This window comes from Micromys minutus (assembly GCF_963924665.1).
Source record: "Micromys minutus genome assembly, chromosome: 2".
NCBI classification, from domain to species: Eukaryota; Metazoa; Chordata; class Mammalia; order Rodentia; family Muridae; genus Micromys; species Micromys minutus.
The window spans coordinates 36506354-36519687 of record NC_137971.1 but is presented as its reverse complement, the minus strand read 5'-3'; the positions used below and the strand labels follow the sequence as shown (position 1 = coordinate 36519687).

At 43.4% G+C, this 13334-nt stretch overlaps 1 protein-coding gene across 21 annotated transcripts in view; it reads left to right on the top strand.

Annotated features, from left to right (window-relative positions):
- The window catches only part of TRPM3 (transient receptor potential cation channel subfamily M member 3), a gene marked incomplete at both ends in the record, with an annotated part of 816961 nt that overhangs the window by 750347 nt on the left and 53280 nt on the right, over nucleotides 1-13334 (top strand). For all 21 annotated transcript variants that reach the window (XM_080911710.1, XM_080911707.1, XM_080911721.1 and 18 more), the window contains 2 exons: nucleotides 4396-4524; nucleotides 8392-8643. In XM_080911710.1, the coding sequence (XP_080767836.1) occupies nucleotides 4396-4524; nucleotides 8392-8643 (381 nt within the window). The remainder of the gene's footprint in view (nucleotides 1-4395; nucleotides 4525-8391; nucleotides 8644-13334) is intronic.

Below are 13334 nucleotides of genomic sequence, written 5' to 3'. Positions count from 1 at the left end.
GCTACTTCATTAACTGCAGCCTTGTTACTGGTGTGGATCCTGATGTAAATATCTGGTCTTTTCGGTGGGTTCATGACCCACAGGTTAAGAACCACTGAAGCCTGACGGGAGCTGTTGGCCTGACCATCTCTAATTCTGTCCAGTCCACTAGAGTGACATCAGATAAAGGACAACGTGTCTATATTTTTAGACTCTCTCCCAACCAGCTGCAGAGTAGTCATTAGAATCAACAACAGGATAATCTAGGTTTGAGCACAAGAAAGCTCAAACGACCGTGTGTGTGGCTTCCTGGGCAGTCCAGTATGCTAATATTTGACACCACCTTGAAAGGAAGACTTCCCTTCCTCAGCACTGGTGATATTTTAGCTAGGACACATTTTATCATGCAGCAGCATCCCTGGTCTGCGCCCACCACATGCCAGTAGCACACTCTGTCCTTTAAGGATGACAGCCAAAATGATTCCAGGCATTTGTGGGATTAAAAACTACTACTGGTTAAATTATAAAGGATCTTAACGAAGTATGAGAAAATACCAAAAAAAAAAATGCACATATTACATGTATATCCATTTTTGGTAAAATAAAATTTCAAATGCATTGACATTATGAAATAATCTCCACCACAGAGTAACATACATTCAAAAATCCATTTTTATAGCGCTCGCTCACGCTTTCCCTGTAGAAAGCAGCAGAGCTGTGACTGCGTCACCTGTGTCTCTCTGTGCTGAGTGACACCAGACAAGTTACTTTCCCATTCTGTCCATCACTTCTATAATATAGGGATAATAATACCACCTACTTTATGAAGATATAAAATGCGTTGGTAGATATAAAATTCAATAGTCCCTGGACCAGTAAGTACAACACTAGTCACATTTCAGAGAGGTAGTCAATGCCAGAGTCATCTGTCCACTCAACGCCAGAAGCATACCACGTACTGAGCAGCTACTATGTGTAAGCAAGGTTCCAGATGCTTCCAATTGATCTCCCTGGGGCTGACAACGGCTTCATTCATCAATGTAACATCTGTACCTCCTTTTCGTACCCACAACTGCCCTTTTATTTTCTATTCTTCTCATTCAGTTGACATAACCAAAAATGAATTTTAAAAAATTATAGCCAGAAAGAAACTCTGCTCTTATGGTCTATAAACTAAAGCCCATTTTTCCCCTTTTTATTTCATTTATTCTAGAGTGAGTGCCGTGCCTCAAAGCACATGAGCCAGGTGTTATGACCCTGAGCTACAGTTCCAGCCTGGTTTTGTTTTTGTTTCAACCTTTAAAAAAAGATTGAAATCGCCTTTTAAAAAAGAGAATAATTTGTGAAATATGAAGTTCCAATTTTAGCGTTTGTTAAACCTGGCCTCACATATGCTACAATCAAAAAAAAAAAAAAGTTAATTATGAGCACACACACACACAAAATAGACAAACCCTCTTGGCCTATACAACCATCGTGTGGCCTTTTGCAAAAATGTTAGTAGATTTCTAGTAGGAACCGGTGTTTAAAGAATGCCTCTTTGATCAGAAAGCCCCGCATAGCATAGGAGAAACTGATAGAGGAACTGTGTAAAGAATTAATCTCTTGGATGAATGCTGATCCCACTTAGCCTTCCAAGCCATCTGCCTTTGCTTCTTCATTGATGCTCAACATTCCCATCGTTCTAGTTCCGTGGTCCTCTTGGTCCCTGCCGACTCAGCTCAGACAAATTTTACCCCCGTTGCTTTCACATCACAAATACTCAGCCTTTGAACGACCATGGCAAGATCACTAGAATCGCCACTGTGCTTTTGGTCTGGGTTTGTTTGTTTGTTTGTTTGTTTGTTTTAAGACAGGGTCTCACCCAGGTTTTGTTCAAACTCCTGACTTTCTTGCCTCAGTCTCTCCCAGACGCCTTAGCAGGTTAGGTGACTTCTACAAGATGTCATACATGAGCTAAAACTTAAACCCAATGCCTACCTTCCCTCCTCCAAATACACTAGACCCGAGTACAGAAGATGGACCCGTTAGCAAACTTATTTAAACTCTAAGAGGCAGAAGTTCTGAGAAGAAAAAAAAAGAATTCATACGTCACTGGGCGAGCATGTGACAAGAGGAGCTCTAATGCCTTGGAATATTTTGCACTAAACCTCACAAAATGTGAAAAACCAGGGCATGTAACAAGATTCACTCCGCCTTGAAGCAGCAGAATTTTATTTGTTCAGTAATAGGAAAGTAGTGACCATAAGGATAGAAGCAATTCCAGGCCAAAGGGAGGAGAGGGTATTAGATAGTTTCACCCACTGACCGCCTTACTTCATGTCTTGTAACTATGCATACAGGAGTGCAGAGCAGACATCAGTGTGGTCCTCATTGTAACCTGAACCCATGTGAGCCAGGCCAGACTTGGAACCGGTGTTTAAAGAATTCCTCTTTGATCAGAAAGCCCCGTGACTCACTAGTGATTCTGACATGGGGAGGTGTGGAAACTTAGACAAGAATTAAAGTAACTGTAGTTGTGGGGATGTAAAAATTAAATCACCCTGGTGGGGAAGGAGCTCAGCTAACCCTCAGCAGCTGTAACGTTCAGTCTGATTGTTCCAGATGTGACATTGTTTACTACAGATGAAGGAGGGGCTGGTAAGCAGCTCTCTGTGTTAGAGAGCTTGCCTTCATGAGCATGCCCGCGCGCGCGCGCGCACACACACACACACACACACACACACACATGAGGGAGAAAGACGTAAAAAGAAAATATGGAAGAGAATTCTGTGCCACAGTTGTACCTGGACATGTGTCAGCAATATAATGGGGTGTCAGTGGTACCTTTGATTCACATTTAAAAGTCTGTTCAAGTTATAAAATGAAGGAAGGAGCCCATTGGTGGATAAGAAAACATCTCTGGTTCCACATCTCACATCTAGCCAGGCTGTGGCTTCTGCCACATACCTCGCCTTATAGCCCCAGAGTCACCCAGTGTCCTCAGTCCTCCTGCCCACAGGCTGTCCTGTACTTTGACTCACCAAGGAACGCAGTTTGGGGTCAGCTCGCTCCGGTTCCCACTCACAGCCCCCGAGGCCAGTCAGGGCCTTGCTTATCTTGGGGCATTGCCTGCAGGAGGTTCCGCTCCTCTGCCTTGGTAAATATTCTCATGCAAGAGTGCCACCAATTCTTTCCTTTCCACATTGACATCACTGAAACTTTCAGAAACAGACTCCAATCCTGAGGAGTTGCCCATAACTAACATTTCAGCCAGACACATCAGAACTCTAACCCCAGATGGGTTTGATCCACTCTGGTACACAACAGACCACACACCCCAGGCCTTCCCATAAACTGCTTTATTTTTTCTTGTTTTATTTCAAAGAAGTAGAAAGCAAACTCAAATATTCCAATCAGGGTAGGGCAAGATGACCGTATAGTAGAAAACAGGTAAAATCCTCCTCAGGTCAAAAACAGCAGGAAGACATTATAAACTCAGAGACCAGAAGTGGAGCTTTGAGATCAGATCTAGGTTACTTATACTGTAGTTTTACCAACTTATAAATACTATCTGTGTCTTCCTTTCTTTCTGGTGGACATTAATCTACCTGGGAACTATCAGGGAAAAGATATGTATATATTCTTAATGTTTTAAAAATAATTTTTCAATATTAAGTTAAAAATAAATAGCATTTTAAAATAAGTGTCACTCTAGCATGGAAAGCCAAGTCTGTGAGTAAGCAAAAACAGCCCTGATAGGCCAGAACACCAGAACACATACACAAACACACACATACTAACATGTATGAACACACACACATGAACACACATACAAATACACACACATACATGTGCACACACACGAACACACGAATACAGACATGAACATGCATACACATGAACACACAAATACACATATGCACACTCATTCAAATACATACACATGAACATACATACACATAACCATGCATGTACATGAACACACACATGAACATACACACAAACCAGCAGCTAGTGATCGACACACAAATTCATACACGGTGGCACATAGAGGTGCAAGGTTGGGCCCCAGAGACACATATAAGGGTCAAAAGTAACTTCAAGAATTAAATTATTTTAGCTGTGATAGCCTTCTTAAAAATTATGTGGGGAAGAGATGGCTGAGCAGGTAAAGATTCTTGCCATCAGCCCTTTGTTTGCTCCTCAGAACCCACATGGTGGATGGAGAGAAGCAGCTTCTGGGAACTGTGCTCAGAACCCCCACAGGAATGCACACAGAAGATGAATAACTATTCTTTGGTATTGAAAACTCTGTAGCTCCTTGCGGTGGGCGCCCTGCCCTGCTTGCTGACCTGTGCCGCCACAGTGCAGCGGCCTTGCCGGGCTCTCGGGGCCCCGTCGTTAGTTAGACTCCTGTACTGTGTTTCCTTGCAGCTGGCGTATATTGGATACCTGATGCTCTTCAATTACATCGTGCTAGTGAAGATGGAACGCTGGCCTTCCACTCAGGAATGGATTGTCATCTCCTACATTTTTACTCTGGGAATCGAGAAGATGAGAGAGGTAACGACTTCCTAAATGAAAAGGGAAGGGGGGCGTTGGCTCATCATATCTGAGGAGGGAGAGCCAAGAGGGAAACTTGGGGTCCAAATTAAGCCCCAAACTATTCTGGAATGTTGCTAAGGGTTGCTGCTTTCCTCTTTGTCAAACCTAGAGAAGTTTCCTAGGCAATTAAGTCTGTTTCCTGCTCACATGCCTTTTGCCCCAAGACATCCTCCAGTGGGCTTTGATATCATTTACATCTCTGTCTTATCATCTCCGTAAAGGTGACTCTTTAAATTTTGCTATCTTTAACCCCCATTTCAACCCCTTGCTTGGGATCTCCTTGGACTTTGCCTCCCAATCCAGTCACCTCTCCAAATGTGTTTCAGCAACTTGCCATCAATCCCCATTTCCTGAGTGCAGTGTCCAGAACCCACGTGGTGAGCAAAGAGAAACTTCTCTGCGTGTGCCCTTTTATTCAGCTTATTCTTGAGTTGCTTCCTTCTTAGTGTCTACCATGAATATGCTGGGTATCTGACAGTCTTCCACCCCTAGGGGGCACAATGGAGGCTGGACACACAATACCTGTTGTGGTATTTCAGGTTGAGGATGTAGTAGCCTCTCTCCTCACCTACCTTCAGATAGCCTAAGGGGAGCCACTGAAATACCACCCCTATATGATTTGTTTACAATCAAAGCTCACCACACGGACAGGACATTCTTATTCAGTGTGAAAAAAGAAATGAGCTATGAGACTATGGGAAAACGTAGATGTGTGTAATTACGAGGAAAAAATCTGAATAGGATACAGTCTGTATGATTCCAGACATAAAATTCTGGGGAAACTTAAACCGGAAGGGTCTATGGAAACAGTAAGATTGGTGGTTTGCCTGGGTCGGACTTTGGAATGATGGTAGGTGACGCCGGGGGCTTCTAAGGGCACAAAAATGCTTTGTATGCTATTCTAGTGATGAATTCAAATCACTCCACATAGGTTCAAACCCATAGAATGTACCCTACCAACAGTGAGCCCTGATGTGAACTGTAGTCTCTGAGTGATGAGAGAGGAGTGAGGAGGAAGCTGTGAATAATGGAAGAGGCTGCGCCTTTGTGGGGATCCGCATTTACCATGGAAAGTGTTTTCTGAGAACTTAATACTCATCCAAACACTTACGTTAAAAAAAAAAAGAAAGAAAGAAAACAAAAGAAATAAGAAAAAGAAAAGCTAATTAACCCCAGCCGCCCTTTAGATTCCAAGAGCTTCTAAAATCTATGTGGTCAAGAAACGGTCCACAAGAGGGCGCGGCAATCCTGCTCAGTGCTCTCCACAAACCCCAACCTCCCCAGAGAAAACCTGCAGAGAAGGCAGGCTAGCTAGGCGAAGCCACTCCTCTGCCCGTTCCCAGAAACGGCCGGGAGTGGGCGGGGCCGTTTCCGTAGGAAAGGATCCTGTCAAGTCTGCTCCAGAACAACCCTGGTTTCTTTATTACAGTGGGTGGGTACCGAAGAGGGCGGGGCCAGTTGTTAAAACCCACCAGGCCACATTTGTCACCCAGACTGCTTCATAGATTCTTGTCCTACTGAATTTCATCTCTGGAATGTTTTCGAAAGATACGCTAGCAATTAAATTTGACTGCACTGAGATTTACACACACACACACACACACACACACACACACACACACACACACACACACTTTGCATTCAGCACCTTTCTCTGAGGCTGTTTGGGTACTATTTTTATTCTAATTAGCATTTCCCCCCATCCCGGAAGCTTGAGGGTGGTATATAAGTCTCATCTGATTAAAGCCCGGATTGAAAGACTGAAGGACTAAGGCGGGGAGACGTCTTGTGTTGGGGCAGCCAATTCTCGGCCCTGAATCCTGCCATTTATAGTGCCTTCCGTTTCTTGAGCAGTGCTGTGCTCTTGTAAGCTGAAAGACGGTAATAAATTTGCCTGGGACTTTGTGTAACTTTGAGAACTGAGCCTGCTCCCACTAGGGGCCCTGCCGCTGCACGATGCCAACTGGCATTCAGGAGACCTAATACCCAGCCACGTATTCCTTCCCCACCACAAGCAAAGGAGGAAAAGACTGGAGTGTGGAGACTGGAGGCTGTCCAGGACTAGGCTGGAAGAAGACAGGGAGCAGCCTGTACTCCTTGGACTGTTCTAGAGTAGCTGCCAAGTGGGCGGGCTGCCAGCAACCTCCAGGCCTGGCTATCCTTTTCTTATAAAGCTGCATGTCACGGCAGGCAGGGTGGGGCTTCCGATGCCGGGTCAGGGCTGGGTCAGCTGAAGAGTGCTTGTCTCCGAGGAAGATGTGGGAAGTAAGGTTGTGGCCATTTTTTGTGCCTGACCCTTTTTTCTGCAACTGGTAAGGTCACCTTTCCGCCTACCCCCATGTCCTTACTTTGAACTCTGAAAGGAGAGGCTCAGTTATGGAGTGGGTGACAACTCCCACAAGCACTGCTCTATCTGCCTCCTCGTGATTGGTACACAAGCCCTGGGGAGCTCAGACACAAGGTCCTGGAAGCTTGGAAAAGTTCGCATGCTTCCGTGCCTCCCAAGCAAACACAGGGCAGGCTGTGGTTTCATGTGCTGCCTTCCCATTCTCTTTAACACATACCTCTGCATGTAGTCACCAGAGCCGGGCCACAGTAATCCCTTAATACTATGGAGCTGTTTAAAGCAAGCCTTCAGAGACATTATCTCACCCAGTTCTCCCACGAGTCTGTGAGCTCAGTGGCAGCCATGATCACATCCATCCCCCATTTACAGGTCTGGGAAACAAGATTGAGCAATTGTTTGGCATGCCACAACTAGAGAAGAGAGCTAGGTCTGAACCCTCTTGGGTCATCTAAAATTCACTTCCCTTTCCACTCCCCCATGATGCTCTGCTGCAGTGGTTCTCAACCTGTGGGTTTCTGTCCCCATTGGGGATTGAATGGCCCTTTTACAGGGGTCATCAGAAAACACAGATATTTGTATTATATATGGTTCATAAGAGTAGCAAAATTATAGTTGTGAAGTAGCAACAAAAAAAAATAGTTTTATGATTGAGAGGGTCACCATAACATGAGGAACTGTATTAAAGATTCACAGCATTAAGAAGGTTGGCCTCTGATCTACTAGGTCCCCGGATACCAAGGCCTGTGTTAATGGCTTAGCAGTGATGGGGCAGAGAAGAACTCAACCAATTACTCCTGGTTTACACCAATTCTCTCTATATATCTATCTATCTATCTATCTATCATCTTGGGAAATGTAGTATAATTTATCTGTAATGAAAGTAACCCATGTTGGGGTCCTGCTGGTTGATTCATGCGTAAATATACAACTCTAATCACTGGCCACATCATGGTCTTTAAAAGGTGCACTGTGTATTGCTCAGAAAATAAATGGTAGGCTGGTAGCCATAGTGACAACAGGGATGAATTCCATTGGAAAATAGGTGCCACTGTGTGCCTGGTCTAATGAGATTTAGAATTCAGTGACAACCATAGGGGTGGTGAGAAGCCATTAATGGGGTTGTACTTGCAGGTGATGAGACTTAGAGAGGCCCGTGTCGCTCAGTACTGAAGAGATGTTTTACTGAGATGAAGATTGTGTAGCTCTGCAGTGTGTTGGGAATACACAATGTATAGCAAAAGCCTTCAGTGCCTCAGAATTGCCAGACAATCCCAAGGATCAAACCTGTTGTTCACATCTTTATATGTGCACACCTGGATGACCTAACCTTAGCTAAATTGTGAATTCACAGCATACAGGTAATCAAATAAACACAAGTCCAGATAGCCTCTTGTGTCAGCTAACAGACAAAGAAAGTAACACAGCTGAACTAAAAGTATAGGAGAAACCGGACCTAAGCCCTCTCTGCTGCCTCGTAGATCCTGATGTCAGAGCCAGGCAAGCTGCTGCAGAAAGTCAAAGTGTGGCTGCAGGAATACTGGAACGTCACAGATCTCATCGCCATCCTTCTCTTCTCGGTGGGAATGATCCTTCGTCTTCAAGACCAGCCCTTCAGGAGCGACGGGAGGGTCATCTACTGTGTGAACATCATTTATTGGTATATCCGTTTACTAGACATCTTCGGCGTGAACAAGTATCTGGGCCCATATGTAATGATGATTGGGAAAATGGTAAGCAAGGTCATTTGGTTCCATGTTACACATTCTCAGAGGCAGATCCATGATCATAGAAAGAGAAATGTGATTCACTTGGATTTGCTACCTAGTTCTGCATGAGATGGCACCAGAGGTATTTTAGTTTTTAAATCCCCTTTGAGTGTTTGTGAATTTGACTATAGTTGGTATGTAAAACCTGCAGAATTTAATCATCAGCCACCTATTTACTTACAGGAGCATATGGAAAGATTACCTGCCTTATGTCAGGCACTGGCTTAAGAGTAGAGCTAAGCTGAACAATGCTGCCATAGACCTTTGATCCAAGCACTCAGGAGGCAGAGGCACACGGACCTCTGAGACCAAGGCCAGCCTAATCTACAGTGCTAGTTCTAGGACACCTCGGGCTACACAGAGAAAAAAGAAAAGTTGGGCAAAAATGCCATTTTGTGAGATTGGAAGAGAGGGAGAGGAAGGGAAGTACTTTGCATGCAGGATGAAAAGCGCTCACTGAGACACCTACAAAGTACAGAAGGACCACAGTTCATGATGGGTTCACTCAGAACGTTCACAGAGGCCAGGCTAGGAGGAGGACATGGTCTTCAATAAAGGTGTTAACAGATTTTGAAGACTCCTCAAAGATAAGTTCTTGAGGTGACTTTCAAAGCTGGGTGTGGTTGTGTCACTTAGATCCCGACACTTGGGAAGTTAAGGATGCCAGATTCAGGGCCATCCAGGGCTACACAGCAAAGCTTCTCCCAAATACCTTGAAGGCAAAATAAGATTAAATAAAGCTCTTTTAAAAGCGGGATTCGGTCCAGTAAGCAAAGAGTGAGCTGAGCTGTGGTTGGGAGGTGGGATCTGAGTCCAGGGGATTTGTGAGTCCTGGGGAAACAATCCACGAATCCTGACTTCTGGAAGCAAGGCACTTGCTCCTTTAATTCTAGAAAAGAGAGGGGGGGTTAGGTTAAGAACACTGCAGTTCTCCTTAAAGTCCTGAGTTCAATTCCCAGCACCCACATGGTGCTTCACAGTCATCTATAACTCTCATATCATGAGCTCTAATGCCCTTTTCTGGTGTACATACTTAAATGCAGACACAATATTCATATACATAAGGAAAGAAGGAAGGAAGGAAGGAAGGAAGGAAGGAAGGAAGGAAAAGGAATCTCAAGGGCCAAGCTAATGTACTTCCATACAAATGGCTGAGGGCTTCAACATTCTAGACTGTATTCAGCCTCCAGAATTTTCCCATAAAGACTGAGCTGAGGCGACCAGCATCAGTGGGAAGCTGGTGGCAGGACTGGGGTGAGGATGCTGGGTCTATGAGCTCCCTCCCCAGAAACTCTAGAGATGTCACCAGAGCCTGATGCTCACTCTCTCAGTACATCCCTGCCATGGGGAAAGCAGAGCACAGCCACCCTGTCATAGGGTCTCTTTGCTGTCATGGTTACTTCATTCCCACATGCTGAAACCAGCGAGTGGGATTATAGATGTTCCTGTTTGCTGTCACTTAAGGTTTACTAGAGACATCATTGTTAATTCAGTATTTATTAAACATCTGTGTATGAATTCTCCCGAAATGCATCTTAAATATCCAAAAGAATCTTCCCATTTCAAAAAAAACCAACAAATATACACAGAGAGGGGAAATTTTTAGATTCAAAATTAACTTCCTTTGCTCTTTGATATTCAGTCCACTGCCTTGTAAGGCAACAAAGAACAGTAAATGTACTCTGTAGAGCTGTGGTGATTAGAAATGGCACGTGCTAAACAATAGCCGGCTCTTAGTTGGCTGGTTGGTAAATTATGTTTGTCGTTGTGTTTACATTGTTTTTTAAAGGACAATGGGGAAAGAAGAGCTTATAAACACTATTGTTCTATATAACCAGCCGTGTCAGACACACAAGGGGAATTATCACACCAACACTGATTAGGGTAACATGCCAGACACATCCTACAGAAGAAAAAGTTGGATGCTGGAGCCTAAGTTACCCAAACTGAACCCAGGTCAACTTGATATTGTTTGTGAACGGGGTGTGTGTGAGCACCATTTGTTTATTCTACTCTATGGCTCCATTTAATGATGGATTTGAGATCTGGGTGAAAATTCTGTCTAAAGGCAGACTCTGTGGAACTCCATGGATCCCTGCTCTCAGCTTACATAGGGAAATGTTTATTTTTCTGGAGAAAAGAGGCCTTTATGAGATTCTCAAGTATTTTTTCCAAGTAAAATAAGTAAAAAAAATTATTAAACTGTAACAGGTTGGAAATCAGGCCAATTTTGCTCCACCTTGACATTCGTCTTCATTTTTTTAAAGAGTGTCTCTCTGTGTAACCCAATCTCGCTACCCTCCTGCCTTTGCCTCCTAAATGCTAGGACCACAAGCTCCACACTGCACCCAGTTGGGACTATGTGAGTCTTTGCTACGGAGTCCCCTTCCTGTATATTGCAGGATGCGCTCACTCTCTCTCTCTCTCTCTCTCTCTCTCTCTCTCTCTCTCTCTCTCTCTCTCTCTTTCTCTGACACACACACAGAGAAAATGCGTTAGAATGACAAAGATGTCTTCAAACATTACCAAATGTAATGTCCCCTGTAGCACAAAGCTGACCTCTGTAAAGAACCACTATGTCAGGGGATTATTAATCTTTTATGGTTACTTTACTTTAACAGATAAACTATTCAAAGATCCAAACCAAGTCAATCATTTTTAAAAGTCTTGGTGGCATTTAACTCTCTGAAATACCTAAGGTTACATTAATGCGGTGATATTATCTTAATTTCCATGTCTATCATTTTAATAATGGCATAATTACCCCAGCTTTGAGTAGAGCAAACCTTAGTAAGAAATGAAGAAGAAGGCTGTGATGTCTCCTTCTCTACTTATTACTTATGAATGACTTCATTTATTAGTCAGGAATAAGGAGAAAGTTAGGAAATTTGGGGGCTTTGAGTTCTTTACAGCATGCTTTTAAGATAATTAGTTCAATAATTGAGTCATTGACCCAGAAGGTAGATAAAAGACACCTCTAGAGTTTATTGGTGAGCCAGACAGACTGCAAGCTGAAGTCTTCCTAGATGTGATATACACAAAGGTCTCAACTCAACAGGTCCCTCTTTAGTAATCCATACCCAGATAGCCCAATGTGCCTTTACGTCTGCAGACCAGACAGGATGGCCAGGTGCTCATTCTGAACTGGCTTTCTGTGTTTGCCCTGTGGAAGGAACCAGAGCATCAGAATCCTGACAGCAGAGAACACCCTCTTCTCCTCTGTGAGTCCTGTTGATCTGCAGGTCCAGGATTACTTGAAGTCCTGAGTCTGTTCCTTCCTATTTCATTGCTCAAGGGAATTCTGAAAACCTTGTACTAACTCACTTATATAATACAGAATAGAAACCACAGCAGGAGCTGCGTGTTTTGTGCCAGGCACCGTGTGGGACACATCTCAGGCCTCGTTGTTATACCCCATGGATCTTAGAATAGATCTTAGAACCCTCACATATCAATTAAATAAACAGGCTGAGACCAAGACGAAGTTCAAACTCCTGACTACATCGTGACCGTCCAATAACAGCATGCTAGCATTTACAAGAGCAGACCGCATAGCTAGCATGCTTAGTCAACGGTAACCTCGTGGTTATTGTTATCCTACTTACAACATTTAAAAACACGATGAAGCAACTTGCCCTAAGCCATTAAACCAACTTTCTCTCTCTTTTTTAATGGTCAGGAAAACTTTTTTTTTTCATGTAGCTATTTTTGCTAGCATTCAAGATCAAAATCCAGGTTGTCTGGCACCTAAGAGCGTGTGCCTTATCACAGCTGTGGATGTTCTTCTCTGTTGAGCATTCCGAAAGGTATTCCTAAGACTGGGACCAAATCTTAACATTGAACTCACTGGATAATTTAACCTCGAAACCAAAAGAAGTCTGCTTCTCTTCTAGTAATGGTGTTCAGATCCTGATACCTTTATGACAGTGAAGATTTTGAAATAGAGAGAGCTCAGGGTTTGAAGGAATGTTTTTCCTTTTAACTGTTTTGACCCTATGGTATTAGGATCAATCATTTTTTTTTAAAATACTGAAAAATTAAATTGGTGCGATTTTTTTATTTCCTGCCTGAGTTTTCTTGGGTCAGATCAGGTCCTCAGTCTCTGTGAGTATGCCTAGCCATAAGCTACCTCCCTTCTACTCAGTGGAGGCAAACAGAACATGAAGACCCATGTGTGCCTCTTCATTGATACAATTTTCTGTAAATAAGTGATCAATACATTTTGTAAAATAAGAAGAAAAAGGAAGATAAAACACACACTTGGGTTTCCTATAAACCTGTTTCAATTCAGCCATCTCACTCACTTAGGGACCTGTAACCACTTCCTGGACGCAAAAACAGCTAACTAGCGTTTACCAGAGATGACAGACAAAAAGTTAGGAATCTTGGAGACATGTCTGTCTCACTTCAAGGTCATTCAAGCTTCGAAGTTATATTTAAAATTGATTAATTGATCTAAAATATATTGAGACCCAGGAATACCAAAATGTTTAGGTTACTGGAACGTGTACCATGGGATATTCTCTTTTCAGCTACAGATGAGAATAGGTCCATAGTAAAGTAGATGGTGAGTGTACACTAGGTCCTTGGTTCAGTCTCCAGCACAAGAGTAACAATAACTAATAAGACAATTTGAAACCTTCTTTATCACTATC